The sequence below is a fragment of the Phyllostomus discolor genome, chromosome 8 (assembly GCF_004126475.2).
Source record: "Phyllostomus discolor isolate MPI-MPIP mPhyDis1 chromosome 8, mPhyDis1.pri.v3, whole genome shotgun sequence".
Lineage (NCBI taxonomy): Eukaryota > Metazoa > Chordata > Mammalia > Chiroptera > Phyllostomidae > Phyllostomus > Phyllostomus discolor.
In genome coordinates, this window is record NC_040910.2 from 103,628,470 (window position 1) to 103,650,009 (window position 21,540).

The window sequence follows — 21,540 nt, forward strand, 5'->3', positions numbered from 1 at the left end:
TTCCTATTCACCCTGCAAACTCCTGCCCATCTCTCCAGACCCAGCTCAAGTGTAGGCCTGTCTGAATTCCCCAAATGGCCTGTCAAACTCTCCTTTGCACCTTGTACCTTGTGCTTACTTCTGTAGCAGCACTTCATGTTTTTTGTGGACTCATCTCTTTCCTACTAAATGTGAGCTGCTTGTGGGTCATAAATATGTCTTTTCCATCTTTAAAATGTATTACATATGCATTTAAATCAATACCAGTTAATTAATTATTCAAAACTAGTGACCTTACTATGTGTGATACACATGGATATTTTCTATTCTATTTTGTTCACTTTAAAAAATGGAAGGCCCAAAGTATCGCAGGTTCGATTCCTAGTCAGGGTACATGCCTGGGTTGCAGGCCATGACCCCCAGCAACCGCACTTTGATGTTTCTCTCTCTCTCTCTTTCTCCCTTCCTTCCCTCTCTAAAAATAAATAAATAAAATCTTTGGAAAAAAAAGAATTTATTTAAAAAAAATGGAAGTCATGCTCTGGCTGGATAGCTCAGATGGTTGGAGCATCATCCCAATATGCCAAAGTCTCTAGTTTGATCCCTGGTCAGGGCACATACAAGGCTCAACCAGTGCATGCATAAATTGGTGGAACAACAGACCTATGTCTCTCTCTCTCTCTCTCTCTCTCTCTCTCTCTGTAACTCTCCTCCTCTCTCTTTCTCAAATCAATAAATTTAAAAAATGTAGAAGTTATGATCTGGGTTCCAAAATTAATGTAGGTTTCCAGCCTTATTCTGGGAGGGAAAAAAAAAAAAAACAACCCAGCACCGAACTGCATGGTGAAGAGCAGGGATTTGAATGGAATGTAGCAGAACCTGACGGAAGCTGTGGGACTTCTTGCCAGAAATAGGCACGTGTGCGCTAAATTGACATTCAATTTCAGAGGCTCCCTGTACCCACTAAAGTCCTCCCGTATTCATGGTTATGAGAAAGTTCCTTCTAACTCCTGTTTTTCCGAGAAGCACTTTGAAGTAGTCTAGGAACGTCTAATAGCCACCCATAGAGAGAGCACAACATTGGAAGGGAGGGACATAAAGAACATAGAGGGAAAATTCTGAGGTGTGGCAGGAAGGACAGTGAAGGACTTGGGAAAGACAAAGGAATGGGGAGCAAAGTCAACCCTGGCTAAGGGTCAGAAGGAAGGAAAGGTGTCGGGCTCCTGGGCCAGGATATCGGGATTGCTCATCTGATATGCTTTTCAAATTGCGGAGCTTGGTGTTTCAGTCCTGTAGCTTTCCCTTCCTCCCCTTTAGGCAGCTTTTATGGAAACTCTGAAACTCCTTTTTCTCTTTTCTTCCAGATGGGGAGCTCTGGCAGAAAAAAAAAAAATGTTCTGGCCTGTGTGCAATGACGCCGTTCGCTCTGCCAAGGGATAAAGTTAAAATCTGCTTTCCTGGAAACCAGTTAATGTCTTTAGGAAGCATGACCCTAATTAGGGAGAGATTGGGACCTTTGAACAGAGGAGGGGAGAGGAAAACAATTTTTAGCATCTACTGGTAGAGTAACTCACAAGGATAGAATACGAACACCAACAAATGATTTAAAAATGCGATCTCCTGTTTCTGAAATCTAACCTCGGGCTCATAGACTACCATATAGGTCTTCCTTGAATCTTAGATAACTCTAAAGTCTTTTCAACAACACGTCAAGGAGGCAACAAACGTATCCCTTACATTTCCACAGGACATAGAGCGAAAGGGACGTAAGCATAACACAATCGGTTTCCTATTGACCCTCAGGAATTTGGGGACTTTAAGAACTTGTGTAAAGTCCAGAAAGCCCAGAACATGATTCCAGTCCATAATTAACATAGCCCAGTGAAAGGGAATGGAATCTGGGGTGGGGCTGGAAACCTGAGTTGTGTGCCTGGATAGGCCCTGACTCACTGTGTGATAATGGCCAGTCACTTCCTGGCTCAGTGTTCCAGTCCCAGTCCCCCTCTCCCAGCCCCTTCCCCTGCCCGAGTAAAAGAATATCTTTATTTTTTTTCTTTCTTGACAAAGTTAACCCTGATTATTTCTATAAATCACTCTGGAAAATAGCCAGTCTCTGAGCGTAGCAATGTGAAATGATTTCGTTCATTTTATAACCAATGTCCTGGGTGGTAGCTAAAACCACAAGGACTGTATAGACTTATTTGTTATTGGAATCCTCAGATGGGGAGGAAATACATAGGCAGTCCACTTTTCTCTTCTTTCTGGGATGACACTGCTGTGTTACCACCAAAGGTAACACCCAACTAGGTCAGGGAATGAGTCAGGGCTCAAGGACTCGATACTCACCTCTCCCACTCCTGCCAGAAAGCCTCTAGGGGTGAGAGAAGACGAGAGGAGAAGGAGCGAGCGGAGGGGCGGGCCTCACAGCTGCTCGCCCAGGGGCCTCTGGCTTGCAGTTTCACCCCCGTTTGCCCTGCAGCTGGACCGCGTCTGCTGACAAGCAAGCCCTGACACGCTCTCCCTCCCCGCTGCTGAACTCCTGCTCAGTCCCAGAAACAGATGGCACATTCCACCCCAGAAGTGACTGTAGGAAAGATGAGAGGAAAAGGGAAGAACTGAACCAGGTGGAGAAGTGTCGCTTCCGAAAACACAGGGCAAAATACAGAGCTGTTTTGTCTAGGAGGCGAGTAGGAAGTAAAAACTGAATTCCCTTCTGAGTAATCAGGGTAAGTAAAGAACCGAAGAACACCGTGGCCAGGCTGACACAGATGACAGAACAGGGTCTGAGGGCTGAGGGCGAGGGGGACCAAAGCACTAGCCCGGAAACCTGCAAGGCGGAAGAGCAAAATGGCAAAAGTCACCTTTCTTGTTTGGAGGTCCTCCTCTCTCCCAAATCCATCTCTCTTTCGTCAACACCATTCCCAGCTGGTGGCAATTCTTAGAACTCCCTTTCAGGGAAAGACATACAAACAAACAAAGTTTTAGGCACCTGAAGACTTCCAGAAAGCCTACCCGAAACGTGTTTCCATGTATGATTTCACTGGGTGTTCACAACAGCCCTAGGAGGTAAGTTTTATTATCCCCACTTCACAGAGGGATCCACTGACACTTAGAGGATTTAAGTGATTTGTTCATAGAGTTTGGAAGTAGTGAGGTCTGCATTACTTGCCAGAGTCCCCATAGGTTTCCTATAAGAGCTGCCTTAGATTGGAAGTCAAATCAAATCAAAATGATGTCAAAATAGTAGAGATCTCTTAAGCCATCCAAGGAACAGTAAGGAGTAGACTAAGCAAAGAGCAATGAAGGGCAATCTCTAAATCTCTAAAGGCAGGTATTTAAAAAAGCTGAAGTTGTCAGGTTTGTATAGGCCTCCCTGCAGTTGGAGATCCCAGCGCAGCCTTGGTACCCTCTAGTGGAAGTTCTCTGCATTCACACAGCTTCCCTTCCACCCCCCAAAGCTCCAGGGCATCCCAAAAGAATGGTCAGCTGAAAGGTACGTGTTTCTATGTCAGGGTCCACAGCGGGCAGACAAAAGAATACAGACTAGAGTGAAGGACAACGCTTGTTTCACTAGGGCCCCCAAAGGGCATCCTTTTCAGTGTATTATAATGAGCCCAGGCCTTTGTGCATTATTAATAAGAGCTCAATACACACGGCATGGGACTGTGGGCTTTTGAGCTCTAGAGAGTGACTTTCTTTTTCAAAAGGAAAATTAGTGATCAGAGATGTGAAGTGACTCGTCTTAAGTCACGGTAAGTCAATGTCAGCAATGGTTGTACTAGAACCCCTGTCTCCTGCCTTCAAACCCAGAGCCCTTCCCACTGTGTCTTAGTTTTCTATTGGTTGGTAGATTGAATTTAGACAAAATGCACAGCGGTGTGTGCATATAAGCACATGAGCTTGTAGTGTATAATCAGGAAATTGTTTTTGCCTTCATCTGCCCAGAATTTATACACTTTTCAATCTTTCATTCAACACATTTATAGAGTGCCTCATTCCCAAACATTACTCTAAAAATTGTTTTCACAGGGTACCCTACCTAGCATAGGAGAACAGGCCCTCAGGCTCCTGAGCTGCAGCCCTCCCGGCATTCCTGGAACTTCTTCCCCATTCCCCAGGGCTAAGGTATCAGATTTCTTTGTCTCCCTCCCCCTACAGAAGTAATCCCCTGGAACGGAAGTGGGTTAGAAACAGATTACTCTGATCTAGGGGCTTTGCTCTCTCCCCTGTAAATGTGGTGCTTGTGGGAGGGGTTGGGGTGGTGGGCTGGCAGGGAGTCACAAATAGCCTAAAATTCCCTTTTAGGATTATTGTTTCATTTAGCCAGCTGGGGTGAAAGTGGAGCAAGAAGAGGCAAGGGATTAATTCTAGATTTAGTTTGAACAGCGGGCGGCATGGACTTCTTTTCTGGCTGAGCTGGAATGAGCGGTATCTCTTCCTAAACATACCTTCAGAGATAAGGAGTCTAAGGGAGGCAGAAAATGGTAAAGGAAGAGGTCTTTGTTCTCAGCAGCAGGAATGAGTGGGAGGACAGATGAGAAAGGAGGAGGAGAAAGCCCTGACCCACAGAAATAAGAAATTACTTTTGGGCTTGAAAACAAACCTTCCTTTAGGTGGTCTTAGTTTTCACAGAGGTGAGAACTCCCAATGGTGAAGACAGCTAACATACAGGGCTTCCCTCAGATTTCTAGTTCATATCTGGGTTAGGAGCTCTCTTGTTTTAGGGACACTGCACTGGGGTGGACTCTGGGGGCAGGAATATTTTCTCTGTCCAGCACAAAGAGCAGGTACCCTAACCAGGACTCTGCTAGGCTCTGTATATCCTTTCCAGGGTCATGGACTTGAAAGCAGTGGCCATAGCTGACCAGAGAGGGAACACGTATCAACTCACTTAATGAGTTAATAACAATTCTTTGTATTAAATACTTATTTAGCCCCTTTCTATAGGTGAGGAAAAGAGGCAGAGCTAAGATATAAATTTAGGCACTATATAGCATTCTTTTTTTTAAGTATTCTTAAAAGATTAAATTTTTTTTTTTTTAGAGAGGGAAGGGAGGGAGAAAGAAAGAGAGAGAGAGAGAAACATCAATGTGTGGTTGCTGGGGGCCGTGGCCTGCAACCCAGGAATGTGCCCTGACTGGGATTCGAACCTGTGATGCTTTGGTTCGCAGCCCACGCTCAACCCACTGAGCTATGCCAGCCAGGGGCAGTACTATATAGCATTCTTAACCATTATGTGAGAGTCATAGCCAACTCTTGAAGTGACAAAAAAGCTCTGCTAACATTGTTAGCTAAAAATCTCTTGGGAACATTTCTTGGAAGTCAGAATTGTTGGTTTCTTCTATGTCACCTTATCTGAGAGAATTCACTTCTGCTCCTCATGTTCTCAAGGGAAGGAAGTACAACATAAATACATGGCAAACTTATTACTTGCATTGTCATCAGATTTTTTCAATCCTCCAGAAGGATTTTCCTTCTTCAAATCAACTGTGCTTCTCCTGGAATGTAGGTTACCAGGCAGAACTTCAGGAATTTCTATCTCAGATCTGTCACCTGCCACAGGGAGGAGAAATAAATGCAAGTACATGCTCCCACTGCTCATGTGATATCCCATTCTCTTCAGCTCCGTTTAGAAATTTCAATAGGGCAGCAGGGGTTTCTAGGAATTCCCTGCGTTCATCATATTTTATCTGGGATCCTATTCGTTTATTTAAAAATTTAAAAAAGATTTCATTCTTATTTATTTTTAGAGAGAGGAGAAGAGAGGGAGAAAGGGAAACATCAATTGGATGTCCCCATTTGGGGACCTGACCTCCAGCCCAGGCATGTGCACTCACAGGGAATCAAACCAATTACCTTTTGATTCACAGGCTGGTGCTCAGTCCACTGAGCCACATCAGCTGGGACTGGGATTCTATTCATTTATTGAATAAATAAATACTAGATTGTCTACTACGTGCAAGACTGTCCTTTGTGAGGATGAGGGCCTAAATCACTTTATTCCTACCTCTAATTGCGCAATGAGTTCCCTTCTCTTGCTCTTATCTTGCTCTTTCTGAAATGTAAATTACTAGGGTTGTAGAATTAAGAAACATCCTGTGGTGTCACTTCCCCAGCACACAGCTCCCAATTTTCTATGGAGTTAACGAGGTAGGAAGATAATATGAATTTTCCAAAAGAGCAACTAATAAAAAAAAGCTCATTTATAACTCATCTCAGAATGAATTAAATGAGGCACTGGCTGGGTAGCTCAGTTACCGCATCATTCTAATACTCTCAAGGTTACAGGTTTGACCCCAGTCAAGGCACATACAAGAATCAACAATGAATGCATAAATAAGAACAACAAACTGATGTTTCTCTCTCTTTTTTCCTCCCCCATCTAAAATAAATAAAGTCTATTTTTAAAAAATAATGAATTAAATGATATTGACACCCTTTATTATTTCATGTAGGCTAATATAAAACAAAATTTCATTCCCTGAGAAACTTATAAGAAGGCAGGCAAAGGATGATCTGGAATGTGTTGGCTACCATGTATGGCCAACATAAAACTCAACAGTGGACAATCCCAGACAGACTATATCAATGTTCTGTATTAGTCAATGACCACTCAGTGGAGTGGGATTTTTCCACTTCAGTGGGGAGACTAGTAAAAAAAAAATATGGTTTATTTTCTGGGGACAGGAGTCTGTTAAGAAGTAACTAGATAATTCTCATTTAAATGCTTACTAATATATATTCTTTAATTAACACATACAGTGGTACCTAATTTCATGTCGTTATTCATATGCAATGCTATAGGTTTAGTGCTATACCTAGGACTGGTTGGGGAATTCTCATCCTTGAAGAATATGCAGTCTAGTTGAGATGCCAAGAATTAAGACAGTGCATCTGATCCCCAGTCCCAAAAGTAATCTCTTTCCTTTGATAGTCCCTAACATTTTACCTGGTACTTTGTAGCAATTCTATTCCAACATGTAAGTTCTTGTATGTTTGTATCATAGCTTCTAACTCATTGCAGAATACTGTAGGTAAGTGCTCAATAAATACTAATCGTTAGAATAAGGTAAGAACCTATGGGTAAGTGTGGAAAGTGTTTGCCATTCAGGAATGATTTACAGCACTGGATTTTCCAGGATAATCCTAATCGTGTATCTTTCAACAACTGAATATGAAGCAGTGCAGCATAGTAGTTAGTGCGCATGGGTTCTGGAATTAGACTGCTGGGATATGGATTCCAATTCTGCCGGGTGTCAGTCATCTGACCTTAACTAAAATTTGTAATTTCTCTGCAGCCCAATCCAAATGGAAAAGGAGAATATTACTCTTGTTTGTGGTGAGAAGCAATTTAATATATGCAAATGCTTCAAAAATTGCCCGGCACCTGATAAACCCTCCTTAGTGTAAACTATTGATTGTTAATACTAGTTCTGTGCTTCTTTCCCAATTGACAAATAAGTGTTTTTGTCCATCCACGGACAAAAACATAATGACTTATTAACGTAGTAGTCATTATATCTGTTCAATAAACATAGTACTCATTAATTTCCTTTATTTGAAATTAAGAAAAAATGTTCTTCACACAGTACAGATTGGGAAAACTAGGAATCAAGTTTAAAGTTACTGAGCATGTTAAGATCAGATCTAGACCGAGACACTACTCGTTATTGCCCTTTCTGGGATCAAAGCAGGCATTGAAAAAAAACCCAAACCACTTGTCTCAGAAGAGCCACACCTTTCCATTACACTCCGAACAAGGTGCAGCAACGCCCCAATCACATAGAAATGCTGCAATTCCTGGCCGCCTGAAAGCAATATGCGCAGGCGCAGCTTGCGCTCTAGCGTTCGGGTGGCGCGTGACAGCCGTGCGTTCCACCCTACCCCCAACACGGTCTTAGTGCGCACGCGCAATCATACTCCCCGAGCACGTGCGCGCTCGCGTTTCTCTTACGCCGGAGGGCGCGCGCCCTGGAAAATTCCGCACCCGAGCAAGCTCCACCCTATGCGCCTTCTCACATTCCCCAGGCTTTTCACGCTTAGTCCCCGTCCCAGCAGCCTTTGAGTGAACAAAATGGCTGCCCCCATGCCACGGGGGTTGTTTTGCTTATCCAGGGCATTAGGATGGTGTTCTCAGCAGGTGGGTAAGAACCAGGCAGGTAGGACTGGAGGAGAAGGACGGAGGGAAACAGTTTCTTCGCAGTTGCTCCTGGTGATATTGGATGATACGAGTCTTACCAAGGCTAGGGAAGAGTTTAAGGTAGATGGGATCCAGCTAATGAGCTAAGCAGCCGAGTAGTGAAAGCCGGGGTAGGGCCATGAGGCCGAGCAAGTTCTCAGGGACTAAGTTTTTCCTATTTTGTGTGGGCGTGTTTGGCAGGAAGGTTTTAAAGGGGAAAGACGTAATGGTTTGGAAGATGGGCTCGCTTCCCATTGATTGTAAGTACCCTAAATGAAAGAGTGGCTGGAAAGGAGGGAATCCAGTATTGACATTGTAGCTGCATGAGCAGACCTTGTCAGAGAGGCAAGAGACCTGGCCTTTAGAGAGCTTGTTAATCAGTTGGCAGCTGGAACGACTGAAGTTTACAGTAAGGATACCGATAGAAGGAGTGGAATGTAATCTCAGTAAAACTAAAAATACCAAGAGGCTTTTCTTAAGCTTTAATAGGAGTATTCTGCTCATTTCAGCATTGGATTGGTGTTTACGTTCCCCATTACACTGAAGGTTCTTTAGAAACCAGAAGCCTTGTTTTAATCAGTATCCCTAGGAGTTGCCCAGTGCTATAGCTAGTACTAAAGGAAAGCCTTTAGCAGATGTTCAGTGGAGTTAGTAAATGATGCTTACTAGCTTCTACTAAGAAACACCCTTAAGTGTTAAGGTAGTAATGCATTACCCCCCCCCCCCCCCCGACAATGTGGTTTTCTAATTGTTCCTAAGTCATTCTTTGGATGTGTTTTTTCCTACATTTGTTTAGAGTTTGTTCCAGACCTCCTTTTTTCCAGGTTACCTATATCGTAATCTTTCCTGCCTTCCAGCCACTTCTGGTGAGGCAGTCCATAGCTGTAGTTCCAGTGAGAACTAAAAAACGTTTCACACCTCCTACTTATGAACCCAAATACAAATCAGAAAAGGAATTTATAAAACATGCCCGGAAAGCCGGAGTGGTCATTCCTCCAGAACGTTTGGAGCGTCCCATACATTTGGCCTGTACAGGTGAGGCATGGTATTTCTGAGACCTTAATTCAGTCTCCTGTCAGAGATAATCTGGAAAGGGGAATGATTGGAAAATGATTGACAGTATTTAACCACAAAAATCGGTTGAGCCTCAATAATGATTTACTTTGTATACGTTGTATTTCATGAGGTCATCTTTGATCTTGTTTTTACACTATTCCTAAAAGGCAAAGGTGAAATTTCTCCATATTGTACAAGAAGAAACTGAGGCTCTGAGAGAAGACTTAAAGGATCTTATTCTATTTTTTCTCATATAACATGATTCCTTCTACATGGAAGTTTAATTCATTAACCTACTTTATCTAGGATCCTTCCCAATTTTATATGACCTGAAGATGACTTTTTCTCCGTCTTGCAACGCTTTCTTAGTTTTTCTCCTTCTCTCATTACAGCTGATATTTTTGACGCCTATGTTCCTCCAGAGGGTGATGCTCGCATGTCATCTATTTCAAAGGAAGGACTGATACAGAGAGCTGAGCGACTGAAGAAGAATGTGGCATCACAAGTGTCGTAGGTGTCTGAGACAACTGGGAGTCAATATTAGGATAAACATTTCTTGTTACTATTTTATTCCAGAGAGACCATCTTGGGTTAATTGGATTGGAATATAACTCTTAACAACTTGACAGTATTTTCTTTCTCTTTAATATAGTCTGTAGTCAATGTAGAATGATATGGGCATTCTGATTCTTAGCATCTCAGCATTTACTGGTTGTTAGAGAGCGGACTGTGAAGTTCGTAGGACCTTTTGATCGCCTATTTTAAAATTTAAATTAACGATAAAGAAAGCATATGTGAGAAGCGTATACTAGAATTTAAATTTCAGAGAGTAAGAAAAGCCAAAAACGAACAAGAATACAGACCTGTTCTTGGGAGCTAACTGGGCCTTAGTTAAGGAGCAAAAGCAAAAACCTTCTGAGGCCCTCTTTTAGCTGAAAGGACAGAAACATGTAGTATTTGTCATTCTAAGGTTCTTTAGGGTCATTTATAGATTTCTTTGCCACGAGTATATTGAGTTGGTGTTAATACATGTGGCCGTAATTTATTTCTCTAAACACAGATCTTATCACATCACCTTTCCTGCTTAAAATTCTTCTCTGTTTTCTTATTGAAGAATAAAATCCAAATTTCTTCAGTGGTATTCAGGGTTTGTTATAACCTCACTCTTAGCTTCTCTCCATCATTTTCTCCTTATTCCATTTTTTTCATCCTAAACATCAGCATGTCCCAACGGCCAATTCCTTGACAGTATCGTGGAATGCTTCTGTGTCTTTGCATATCTTTTTTAATATTTAAAAAAAACATATTGATTTTTTTTTAGAGAGAGGAAGGGGGAGAGACAGTGAGAAAGAGAGAAACATCGATCTGTTGTTCCACTTACTTATGCATCCATTGGTTGATTCTTGTATGTGCCCTGACCAGAGGTTAATGTAAGCTGTGATTATAGAATTGAATGAAGTCTTTAAAAATGATTCTTATGCTTAACTTTACAGAATACGGAAAATAAAAGAATATGACTCTAATTTTAAAGTAAAGGACTTCCCTGAAAAAGCTAAGGATATCTTCATTGAAGCTCATCTTTGTCTAAACAAGTAAGTGCACTCCCTGGCTTAGGCCCATTATGTTCTCATTTTGTAGGAGAACTTCCTATGTGGGAAATAATTGGGCCCTGTAGCTGTCCTTGACCATTCTCCCTGCTGCTGGGGGTTTTCACTGTTTGGTCTGGTTCATCTCCTCCTACAAGTATCGGGAGACCCTGCTGAACAGCTGCTGTTTGCACCCCACCTGATCCCTCATTCTTCCTGACCCTTGCTGTGTGTTTGTCTTGTGTATGTACATTCCCCTTTCCTTAGTTATTTGGAATAAGTTTCTTTTGAAAATTTTAAAGAAGATTTTATGGGGTTTTTTTTTTAGATTTTTATTTATTTATTTTTAGAGAGGGAAGGGAGGGGGAGAGAGAGAGAGAGAGAGAGAAACATCAATGTGCGGTTGCTAGGGGCCATGGCCTGCAATCCAGGCAGGCATGTGCCCTGACTGGGAATCGAACCTGCGATGCTTTGGTTCACAGCCCGCACTCAATCCACTGAGCTACACCAGGCAGGGCAGATTTTATGTATTTTTAGAGAGGGGGGAGAAGAGGGAGAAAGAGGAGGAAACATCGATCAGCTGCCTCTCCACACCCCTAACCAGAGACCTGGCCCACAACCCAGACATGTGCCATGACCAGAAATTGAACCAGTGACCTCTTGGTTTGCAGGCTGGTGCTGAAGCCACTGAGCCACACAAGTCAGGGATCTTTTGAAAATTGTTAATGTTTTCTTCATTCAACCAAGGAAAAGTCAAGGCTGCTAGGGAGATGAAAACCACTCAGGGGCCTGGAATAATTTTAAGTCCCAGTCCTTGGACTATTGCTAACATTCTTGAGCTCTGGCTGTTATGGCTAGGCGTCAAGGTAGGACCTCAAATCTATGCTCTAAAATCCATTAATTGTTTAAATTGTTTTATAAGTTATGAAATAGTTCAAACATATAAAAAAGTAGCATTCATGTTAATAGATGTTTACATTTTGTTATATTTGCTTCAGAATCGTTAATTGGGAGAGAGGGCAGGGATAAAACATTACAGATATAGCTGAAGTCTCATTGCCTCATTCTTTTTCTTCCTCTAGGTAACCAATATCTTATGTATAATTCCCATGTATATTTTGTTACACTTCTCACTAAGTGTACCTGTGTAAATGAAGATTTTGCATGCATGATATCATTGTATATATCTCTTTGAAACCTACTATTTTTATTGTTCAACATTGTTTTTTATGTATTTGATATTTTTCTTCCACATTATTTTGTGTGTTCTATTTGCCATGATTTTTCTTTGCTTCTTTTTCTCTTTTCATTTATTAGCTTGATATAATTTCCTTCTTCCTTTTTTATCCCTTCCCTTCCACTTGTTTGGAAGTATGACATTCTATTTCTGTTCTTTTAGAAGTTATTGTTAAAATGTTTAACATGCATTCTTTTTTTTTTATTGATTTACAGAGAGGGAGAAACATTGATTTGTTGTCCCACTTATTCATGCATTCATTGGCTGATTCTTGTGTGTGCCCTGACTGGGGAATCCAGCCTGCAGCCTCCGCCTATTGGTGTAAAGTTCCAACCCACTGAGCTACCTGCTCAGGGCGTGTATTTTTGACTTAGTAGTATAAGAAACTTAGAACGCTTTAATTCCAGTCATCCCCTCATTCATCATCTATGTTATTGTCATCTAGTTTTTTTTAGTTCTGCATTTGAAAAATTTCGCCTTTATTTGTTTTGGGTTTGGGTTTCTTTTTGGAACTTCATTTTTAGAGGATGCTTTCTTTAGGTCAGGTGTCCCAGGTTGGTAGTTGTTTTCTGTCCGCATTTTGAAGATGTCATCTTTTGGCTTCTGTTGTTGCTATGGAAAAGCTAGCTATTTTTTCTTGTTGTTTTTTTTGAAGTTGAAGTTTCTTTTTTTCTCTGTCTTTTAAGATTTTTTCCTCTGCCTTTAGTGTTCAGCCGTTTGCTGTGATGTGCCTGTGCGTGCGTTCACGTAGGTGTCTTTGTCCTGCTCTCGGTTTCTATTGCTTCTTAAATCTTGGGCGCATTTTTTGTCAGTTTTGGAAAATACTTAGAACATCTTTTCAAATGTTGCCTCTGTTCGACTTTCTCGTCTCCTTTTGTGCCTCTGAATACATATCTGTTAGATCTTTTCACTGTGGGCCAATGTGTCTTAGGCTTTTTTCTGTATTTTCCGATCTCCATGCCGTCCCCCCTGCAGTCCGGACGTTCTCTGACCTTCCTGCCCCTTTTCCATTATGTCTAACACTGTTAACCCCGCTGTCGAATTCCTTAACTTCATACTTTCTGTTTTCACTTCTAGAATTTTTTAAGTATATTTTATTGATTATGTTGTTATAGTTGTCTCAGTTTTTTCTTTTTGCCCCCCTCTGCCCGGTGTCCCCCTTTCCTCCAGCAAACAGACCCTTAGTTCGGGTCCATGGGTCGTGCATATACGTTCTTTGGCTTCTCCATTTCCTGTACAGTTCTTAACACCTCCCTGTCTGTTTTGCTTCTTAATCCCTGTACCTTTCCCCTTCTTCTCCTTTCCCTTCCCCACTGTTAACCCCCCATGTGATCTCCATTTCTAAGATTCTGTTCCTGTTTTAGTAGTTTGTTTAGCTTGTTTTTGCTTTTTTAGATTCAGTAGTTGATAGTTGTGAGTTTGTTGTCATTTTACTTTTCATAGTTTTGATCTTTTCTTAGATAAGTCCTTTTAACATTTCATATAATAAGGGCTTGGTGCTGATGAACTCTTTTAGCTTTACCTTGTCTGGGAAACACTTTATCTGTCCTTCCATTCTAAATGATGATAGCTTTGCCGGACAGAGTAATCTAGGTTGTAGGTCCTTGTTTTTCATCACTTTGAGTACTACTTACCAGTCCTTTCTTGCCTGCAAAGTTTCTTTTGAGAAATCAGCTGATAGTCTTATTGGAAGTCCTTTGTAGATAACTCTCTTCTTTTTTTTTTTTTTTTAAGATTTTATTTATTTTCAGAGAAGGGAAGGGAAGGGAGAGAGAGGAGGAGAAAAACATCAGTGTGTGGCTGCCTCTCACATACTCCCTACTGGGGACCTGGCCCACAACCAAGGCATGCTCCCTGACCGGGAATCAAACTGGCAACCCTTTGGTTTTCAGGCTGGCACTCAATCCACTGAGCCACACCAGCCAGGGCTTCTCTTACATCTTTTAAGATTCTGTCTTTTGCCATTTTAATTATGATGTGTCCTGGTACAGCCCTCTTTGGGTCCACCTTCTTTGGGACTCTCTGTGTTTCTTGGACTTGTATGTCTATTTCATTCACCAAATTAGGGAAGTTTTCTTTCATTAGTTTTTCAAATAAGTTTTCAGTTTCTTGCTCTTGCTGTTCTCCTTCTTCCAGCATCTCTATGATTTGGATGTTGGCACGTTTGGAGATGTCCCAGAGTCTTATTCTCTCCTCATTTTTTTGAATTCTTGTTTCTTCCTTCTGTACTGGTTGGCTGTTTATTTCTTCCTCATGTTCCAAATTGATGATTTGAACCCTGGCTTCCTTCCCTTCACTGTTCGTTCCCTGCGGATTTTTCTTGATCTCACTAAGTGTAACTTTCATTTCTTCCCTTATGTGTTTGCCATACTCAGTGAGTTCTCTGAACATCCACATCACCAGTGTTTTGAACTCTGCATCTGATAGGTTGGCTGTTTCTGTTTGGTTTAGTTCTTTTTCTGGAGTTTTGTTCTGTTCTTTCATTTGGGCCATATTTCTTTGTCCCCTCAATTTAGCAGCCTCCCTGTGTTTGTTTCTGTGTATTAGGTAGAGCTGCTTTGACTCCCTGTCTTGGCATACCTGTTATGTGATAAAGGACGAAGCCTTAGGTATTTGCCAGGGCGGGGCAACCCGCTTCACTGCTTTGTGGTGCTATATGTGGGGGAGGGGTCAGCGAGGGAACAGTGCCATTTGCTGGGCTCTCCCCCTGTTTCCAGTCACTTCCCCCACTTCCAAAGCGCTGGCGGTGCCCTTCCAGCTGCTGCCCTGGTGCTGGATCCCAGAGTGGGTGAGTTTGTATGTTTTAGGATCATGTAGGTCCTTTTAAATGGACTCTTCTGAGAGACCAGCAGTTTCTTCTGCCGCCCCAACACCCACTGGTTTTTACAGCCAAAGTTATGAGGCTTTATTTTCCTGGCACCGGAACCCTGGGCTATGAGGTGTGGCCTGGGGCTGGGATGTCTTGCTCCCCAGGTGTCCGTCCTGGTTTTTATCTGCCACACGTGACTGTGAGGCCACCCATTCTGGGGCATCGCTGCTGCCACACTATGTCCTCTCTGCCCCGGCTCCCTGCCCCTGCCCCTCCTACTGGCCTGGATGAACATTTCTTCTTTAAATCCTTGGTGGTCGGACTGGCATACAGTTCGATTTTCTGGCAGTTCTGGTTGTTTTTTGTTTTGAGGTTGTGATCCTTCTTATGGTTGCGTGAGGAGGTGAAGCCTGTCTACCTATGTCTACCTATGGCCGGAAGTCCACTTTTAGAATTTTTATTTTTGTGTGTGTGTCAGGTTCTTGACTAAATTCTTCATTTTGTCGTCTGATTACTTGGACATACTAATTACACTTATTTTAAAGTCTGTGTCTGACTCTGGCTGGGTAGCTCAGTTGGTTGGAACGTCATCTCGATACCCCCAAGGTTGCAGGTTTGACCCCCTGTCAGTTAATCAATGAATGCATAAATAAGTAGAATAGCAAAAATCGACGTCTCTTTCTCTCTCCCCCCATCCGCTCTCTAAAAATCAATTAAAATATTTTTTAAAGTTTAAAATTTTTTAATCCAAAATTTTAATTTATTGGAATGGTTCTCTACTCATCATGTTCCAGAGAAGTTTTGTGTGTGTAGCTGCCAGATACCCAGGGACATCATTGGCTACAAATCAGTTTTTATGTTAATTTCTTAGCTTAGGAATTCTCTCATCATACCGGTACCATAAATTCTGTATCCACATTTGCATATAATGTGGGCTCAGGGCTTTAATTTTTCAGTTTCCTTTTGATGTTTTTATTTTATTTTTCTCACTTGGAGCCCTAGTCAGAGAGAAGCTTTCTCTCCAGGTTGGCGGGCCGTGTTTCTAGTCTCCCTGTCCTGAAGGTACGGGACTTTTTGTGGTCATAGCTTTATTCCGGGATGTGAGTTCCAGCTCCCAGAGGGTTCAAGGTCTTAGGAAGAGCCCAGCTCCTGGCCATGAGATCCTATTTCTGGATCCCTTCGGCATCCCTGATGCTTGCTGTTGTAGCAGGTCATCTTCTTTCCATCTGGTTTTGGTTTCTCCCCGCTTTCTGGCAGCTAGGGATTTACCTTCCTTTCTGGTGAACTAGGATGGCATATTTAAAAGTGTGTGTGTGTGTCCGTGTATATTACATTCTGTTCAGCATTTCTAGATGTGTGTAGCAGGAGTAGTTTTATATTAGCTCTGTTCATTGCATTGCCAAAGGTAGATGTCTTCTTTTGATTTTTCAATGTAAGTTGTATTGCAAAATAGTAAGTGAACTCATAGGAAAGGGAATTTATTTCTCCTGAGGATTTCAGGCAGGGAGCGTGAGGAGAAAGAGTGCATTCGGAGGTGGCAGGCGGGGTGGCCGCGGCGGCTGCCCCCACGACTCGTCTGATCTGGGCCAGAGCTGCAGGGGCAGCAGTGAGTCGGGATCTTTTCTGTTAGGAACACGGGGGAAGGGGAGCAGGTGGAACTAACCCCTTACCTGTTCCAGGATTAGAGACGAGAAGTTTGAAAGGGACAAAGGCTTCAGCGGCATAGGAATTATTAGGCTGTGGGGGGGAGTCACGAATGTGTGCGTGCTGTCAGGGTGATTTGGAACTCCTCCAGTGGGAATCTCCCTAAAATCGTGTGTGTGCAGGGGCCGGGGCTCGTTCATCTGTTTTCTCACTCCTGCTGCCTGAGATCAGCATGACGAGCTCGCTGTGGCAGTAATGAAGATGGGCATGGGGTGGGGGAAGGGAGCATGGGCCAGAAAACCCAGGTGATTATCTTGGCTAGGTTCAGAGATGACAGCGTTGCCCTGGCTGGTGTGGCTCAGTGCACTGCGTGCTGGCCTGCAAACCAAAGGTCCACTGGTTCAATTCCCAGTTAGGGCACACGCCTGGGTTGTGGGCCAGGTCCTCAGTGAGGGATGTGTGAGAGACAACCACACATTGATGTTTCTCTCCCTCTTTTTCTCCCTCCCTTCCCCACTGTCTAAAAATAATTAAATAAAATCTTAAAAGAAAAAAAAAAAGATGACAGTGTAGGAAGTTCTGGCTGGTGTGGATTGAGCACTGGCCTGCAAACCAAAAGGTCTCTGGTTCAGTTCCCTGTTGGGGCACATGCCCAGGTTGCAGGCCGGGTCGCCTGGGTTGCAGGCCAGGTCCCTGGTTGGGGGCATGTAAGAGGCAACTATTTCTCTCTCACACACTGATATTTCTCTCCTTCTCTATCTCCTTCCCTTTCTCTCTCTCTAAAAATAAATAACATCTTTTAAATTAAAAAAAAACAGAGAAGAAAATGTTTGTAAAAATGAATTATTTTCCATTTTTCCATTTTCCAAATAATTTTCAACTTTCATAAAGGGTATCTTAAAAACAGGAGTCAACTATATATGTATATCTTTCTTTTTTAGCTCAGACTATGACCGACTTCATACCCTGGCAACTGAAAACTGTTTTCCGGTAGGTTCCCGCCCTTAGAATTGTGGGATGCCCAATGGGCAGATTGCAGGCATTTTGGTTTTCTTAAGAAGGATCAGTTTTGAAAGTGCAGGGCGTCTAAAGCAAAAGCCGAAGTTCCGTTGTGTTTGCCTGAATGGGAATGACGTGACGTGGCCCCTGCAGAGGGCCGTGCAGATGAGGGGAGAGGAGGCCCGGCAGCAGGCCATGCTGGGACCTCGGGCGCGGACCCCGAAGTCAGGGCGTGGGCCCCACTGGGCCGGCCCGCACTTGCCTGCACTGTAACAGGATTTAACAAGAACTCCCGAGCCTCACGTCGTGTGGTAACAGGTGCTGGGGACTTTGGGAGACCCTGCAGGAGGGGGACTTCGTGATTTAAGAATAAGAGCTTCAGTTTCTGGCAGGTCAGCCTTATCTCCCTAGGGACAGGGATAGCTAACCTTGTCTTAGTTTAGCCCTTTATATCCCCGTAAAATCCCACCTTCTCTGCTAAAAGGTGGGGGTAAGGGCAACATATATGCAGTCAGCAAAAATACATGTAGTAATTACCAGGATATAAAGATGTATGGGAGGGGTAAAGGTGTATTAGGTAAGTTGGCGGTTTAGAGTGTGGTTTTAGTTGGTTTGGAGAAGAGTCCCTGAGGAGGTAGGGTGGTCTTGAGTTGTGATTTAAATGAAAGAGTTGTTGGGAGGTGGGCTTGAGCAACGGCTCAATCAAAATTTAGGACGGTGGAAAAGTTGTTACAAGAAAGCATCTGGTGGGAAATGTTGCCTTTTGGCTGTGGTACTGGGAGAAGTGAGCAGGTGTGGAAGGAAGCACCAGCTTCTCTAGGGGAGGAAGAGACTCAGTAGGACTTGTTTTCCCCTACTCTCAGGACATGGTCTGGGACATCCAGTATAAGACCGTCCGCTGGAGCTTCCAAGAGTCTTTAGAGCCACCCCAGGTGGTTCAGGTTCGCTGTTCGAGTATGCTGAACCAGGGCAACGTGTACGGCCAGATCACCGTCCGCATGCATACCCGGCAGGTAGGGGCACCAGCCTGCTTTCCTCCCGGCTTTTCGTCACTCTCAGGTTGGGCACCTGTCTCTGGGATTCTGGCCGCAGCTGCCCAGCACTGTGGGTTCACCGTGGTCTTCCTTGCCCTGTCACTACGCCCTTCCCGCTGCTAGAAGTCAGCTCTGCTAAGACAGGTGCAAGCATATTCTTCCCCACCCTTCCTGGTATTGATTTCCTCCTTCCTCCTGTCCCCAGTCCAAAATAAATAAATAAATAACCACACCTCTAAGAGTAAAGCATCAGTGGTTGATCAGTCAGTCTAGATTCCGAATGCAGAGATGATTTGTTTCTACCCATTGAAATATTTTGTTACGGCTGTTTTAAAAAGTTTGTGTGCAGAAAAACAGAAACTGGCCCTGTCTCGGTTGGCTGGAGCGTCATCCTATACAACAACAAAAAGGTGGCGGGTTTGATCCCGGTCAGGGTACATACCGAGGTCACAGGTTCAATCCCTGGTTGGGGCGTGTACAGGAAGCAACCGATCGATGTTGTTCTCTCTCTCTCTCTCTCTCTCTCTCTCTCTCTCCCCCCCTCTCTCTCCATCTCTCCCTCCCTCCCTCCCTCTCCCTTCCCCTCTCAAATCAGTAAATATGTCCTTGGGTGAGGATTAAAAAACCAAAACACACAGAAACAAAGCATCTCTGAGGACTAACAGGCCAGACATGCTCTCACCCTCGCAGACTCTGGCCATCTATGACCGGTTTGGCAGACTGATGTACGGACAGGAAGGTGTGCCCAAGGACGTCCTGGAGTACGTCGTTTTTGAGAAGCACCTGACAGACCCCTACGGGAGCTGGAGAATGCACGGCAAGATCGTCCCTCCATGGGCACCCCCTAAACAGCCCATCCTTAAGGTAAGGTAGCTTGTCTGGTGTAAGAGAGCTGAGGCCTGCCCTGACTGGTGTGGCTGAATGGGTTGGGCATCATCCTGCAAACTGAAAGGTCCCCAGTTTGATTCCTGCTCAGGGCACATGCATGGGTTGTGGGCCAGGTCCCAGCTTGGGTTGTGGGCCTGCGAGAGGCAACAGATCAATGTTTCTCTCATGCATTGGTGTTTCTCTCCCTCTCTTCCCCTCTCTCTAAAATATAAATAAATAAAATCTTTAAAAAAGAGAGAGCGGTGCCTCTACTAGTAGCATCTTAAGCTAGTCCTGTTGGGCGCCACCTAGTGGAGAGAGGTGGTGATGCAGCATCATGGAAGGGGAATCCTCCTATTAGGGTTGGGCATGAAGGTGAGCGTCATCTTTTCTGCATGAACTGTGGGCTTGCATGAAAAGTAACTCGGCTTCCTATTCTTTCAGACGGTGATGATCCCTGGCCCCCAGCTGAAACCGTGGGAAGACTATGAAGAGCTGCAAGGAGAGGCCCATAAACCTCAGCTAGCCTGATGGCAGAAGTGATTCCTGGGGTCAAGTGTGGGTGATGAAATGGCCGGGATCCGTGAAGTCACGCGTCTCCATCATGCTGTCGAAAGAACCGCCTTTGTTCTCTCCTCTCGTGCTGGGGTCTTTGCAGCAGTCTCAGCCTCAGTACCCAGAGCTGAGAGCGAGGCCCGAGTGAGGGGCTGCTATACACAGCCCTGGACTCGCTTACTCTTTTTTAAGTTTACACCTACCTTCTGGGCCTAGATGAGAGACACTTGGTTTCAGAGAACGTCTGACACCTGTCTTTCCCATAGCAGGGGCTGTCAGGAACAGACTGGTAGACTTTTCTCATCACAGGACAGGCATCAGAGTTTGAAGTAAAACAGTCCCAGTGTTTGGGATCATTTGTGGTGGGTTCTCTCCATGTTCCCCGGTTCAGGTTAGATGTAGACCAGCCTTCAAACGGCAGAAATGGAAGACAGGCTTAATTGTGAGCAGCATGACTTCCGGGAAATGCAGACTTTGGGAAAATGGTGTTTATCAGAGATGGTATAATTTAAGAGGATCTTTTGTCGTACACTGACTCACTGAATCAGCATTTGTATTTCACAGAAGACTATAAATACAAAGAAACAATTTGTCCCCCAGCCTTTGGATTGTGTTCTTAATTATCAGCTGCTTCACGGAGTGATCTAGAAAGCGTGGGGGAAGGAAGGGGCCGTGGAGAAGTTCATAGGTTTGGGTGACCCATCTGTAAGAGCTGATTCCCTGACGTCTGGCACCTTTTAGAGACGGCGACTGTGCAGCCTAACACCAGAAAGGCAAAGGTACCGGCATATGGACCTGTGTAGAGTGAACAGCCCAGGCCCCGGTGGCTGGGCTGTCGGAAGCGATGACAAGGGAGATCGCTCTGTCCCTGCAGCCAACTTGGCTCCCAGCGCTGTTGCTTTCGTCAGCCCAGTGTGGCCTTCCCCTGAGAAATAGGATCTTAATGCTCATACTTTCTATTTCCCAAGCCTAGAATTTTGTTTCAGGAGTCTATATAAGTTAGGTTAAAGATTAATTTGTTCTGACCTTGTGCTGAAAGAAGAGTCTAGAGAACCCGGAATCAGGTGGAGACTAAACTAACTCCTCCGTCTCTCTCAAGCTGCCGTCCCAGCAAAGCCGCGAGCAGACCGGGCCTCACCGGGGGAAGGGCCGTCCGTGCCGCGGCTGCTGAGCGCTGACCGTGGGAACGAGTGGCGCATACCCGGAAAAGAGGCAGCACTGGTGGGCAGTCCAAAGCAGCCACTCTCATCCTGCTGCTTAGTTTCAACCCCTTTGGCTTAAAATGTACATCATTTTACAGCCCCAGTGGAGTTGGGTCATATTTTATTTGTGTGAGTGCTGGATTAAGGCAAAATGAGATGGCAAAAAAGTGTTCTGAGCAGGATCCACAGCCGTGAAGAGGAAAGGTGGGTAATCCAGGCTGGGTAGGGAAGCAGAGAAGTAAAGCACACTCACTGGACAGGCGATATATTGATTTCTCGGAGTCTGTGGCAACAGCGCTTTAAATAAGCTGATTCACCCCGCTCCCCCAGAGCTGTCTCCTGGGTCTCTAGATAATCCTCCGTGGCAGCTAAGCAATAGCTGCTGCCAGGGAG

General features: G+C 44.1%; 2 protein-coding genes across 2 annotated transcripts in view; one reads left to right on the plus strand and one right to left on the minus strand.

Moving 5' to 3' along the window:
• Window positions 1-5,333: 5,333 nt before the first annotated feature.
• Window positions 5,334-21,540, minus strand: part of GPR179 (G protein-coupled receptor 179) — a 33,509-nt gene continuing 17,302 nt past the window's right edge. Inside the window, exons 12-13 of the transcript XR_004904919.1 lie at window positions 16,914-16,915; window positions 5,334-5,353 (exon numbers count right to left, since the gene is read on the minus strand). The gene's annotated coding sequence lies outside the window, so the exon portion shown is untranslated. The remainder of the gene's footprint in view (window positions 5,354-16,913; window positions 16,916-21,540) is intronic.
• MRPL45 (mitochondrial ribosomal protein L45) lies at window positions 7,943-20,544 on the plus strand. The gene is made up of 8 exons (XM_028520658.2): window positions 7,943-8,119; window positions 9,016-9,193; window positions 9,607-9,724; window positions 10,708-10,806; window positions 17,432-17,480; window positions 18,353-18,502; window positions 19,214-19,387; window positions 19,835-20,544. The coding sequence occupies exons 1-8, from the start codon at window positions 8,054-8,056 to the stop codon at window positions 19,919-19,921; spliced, it is 921 nt and encodes a 306-aa protein (XP_028376459.1). The 5' UTR covers window positions 7,943-8,053; the 3' UTR covers window positions 19,922-20,544.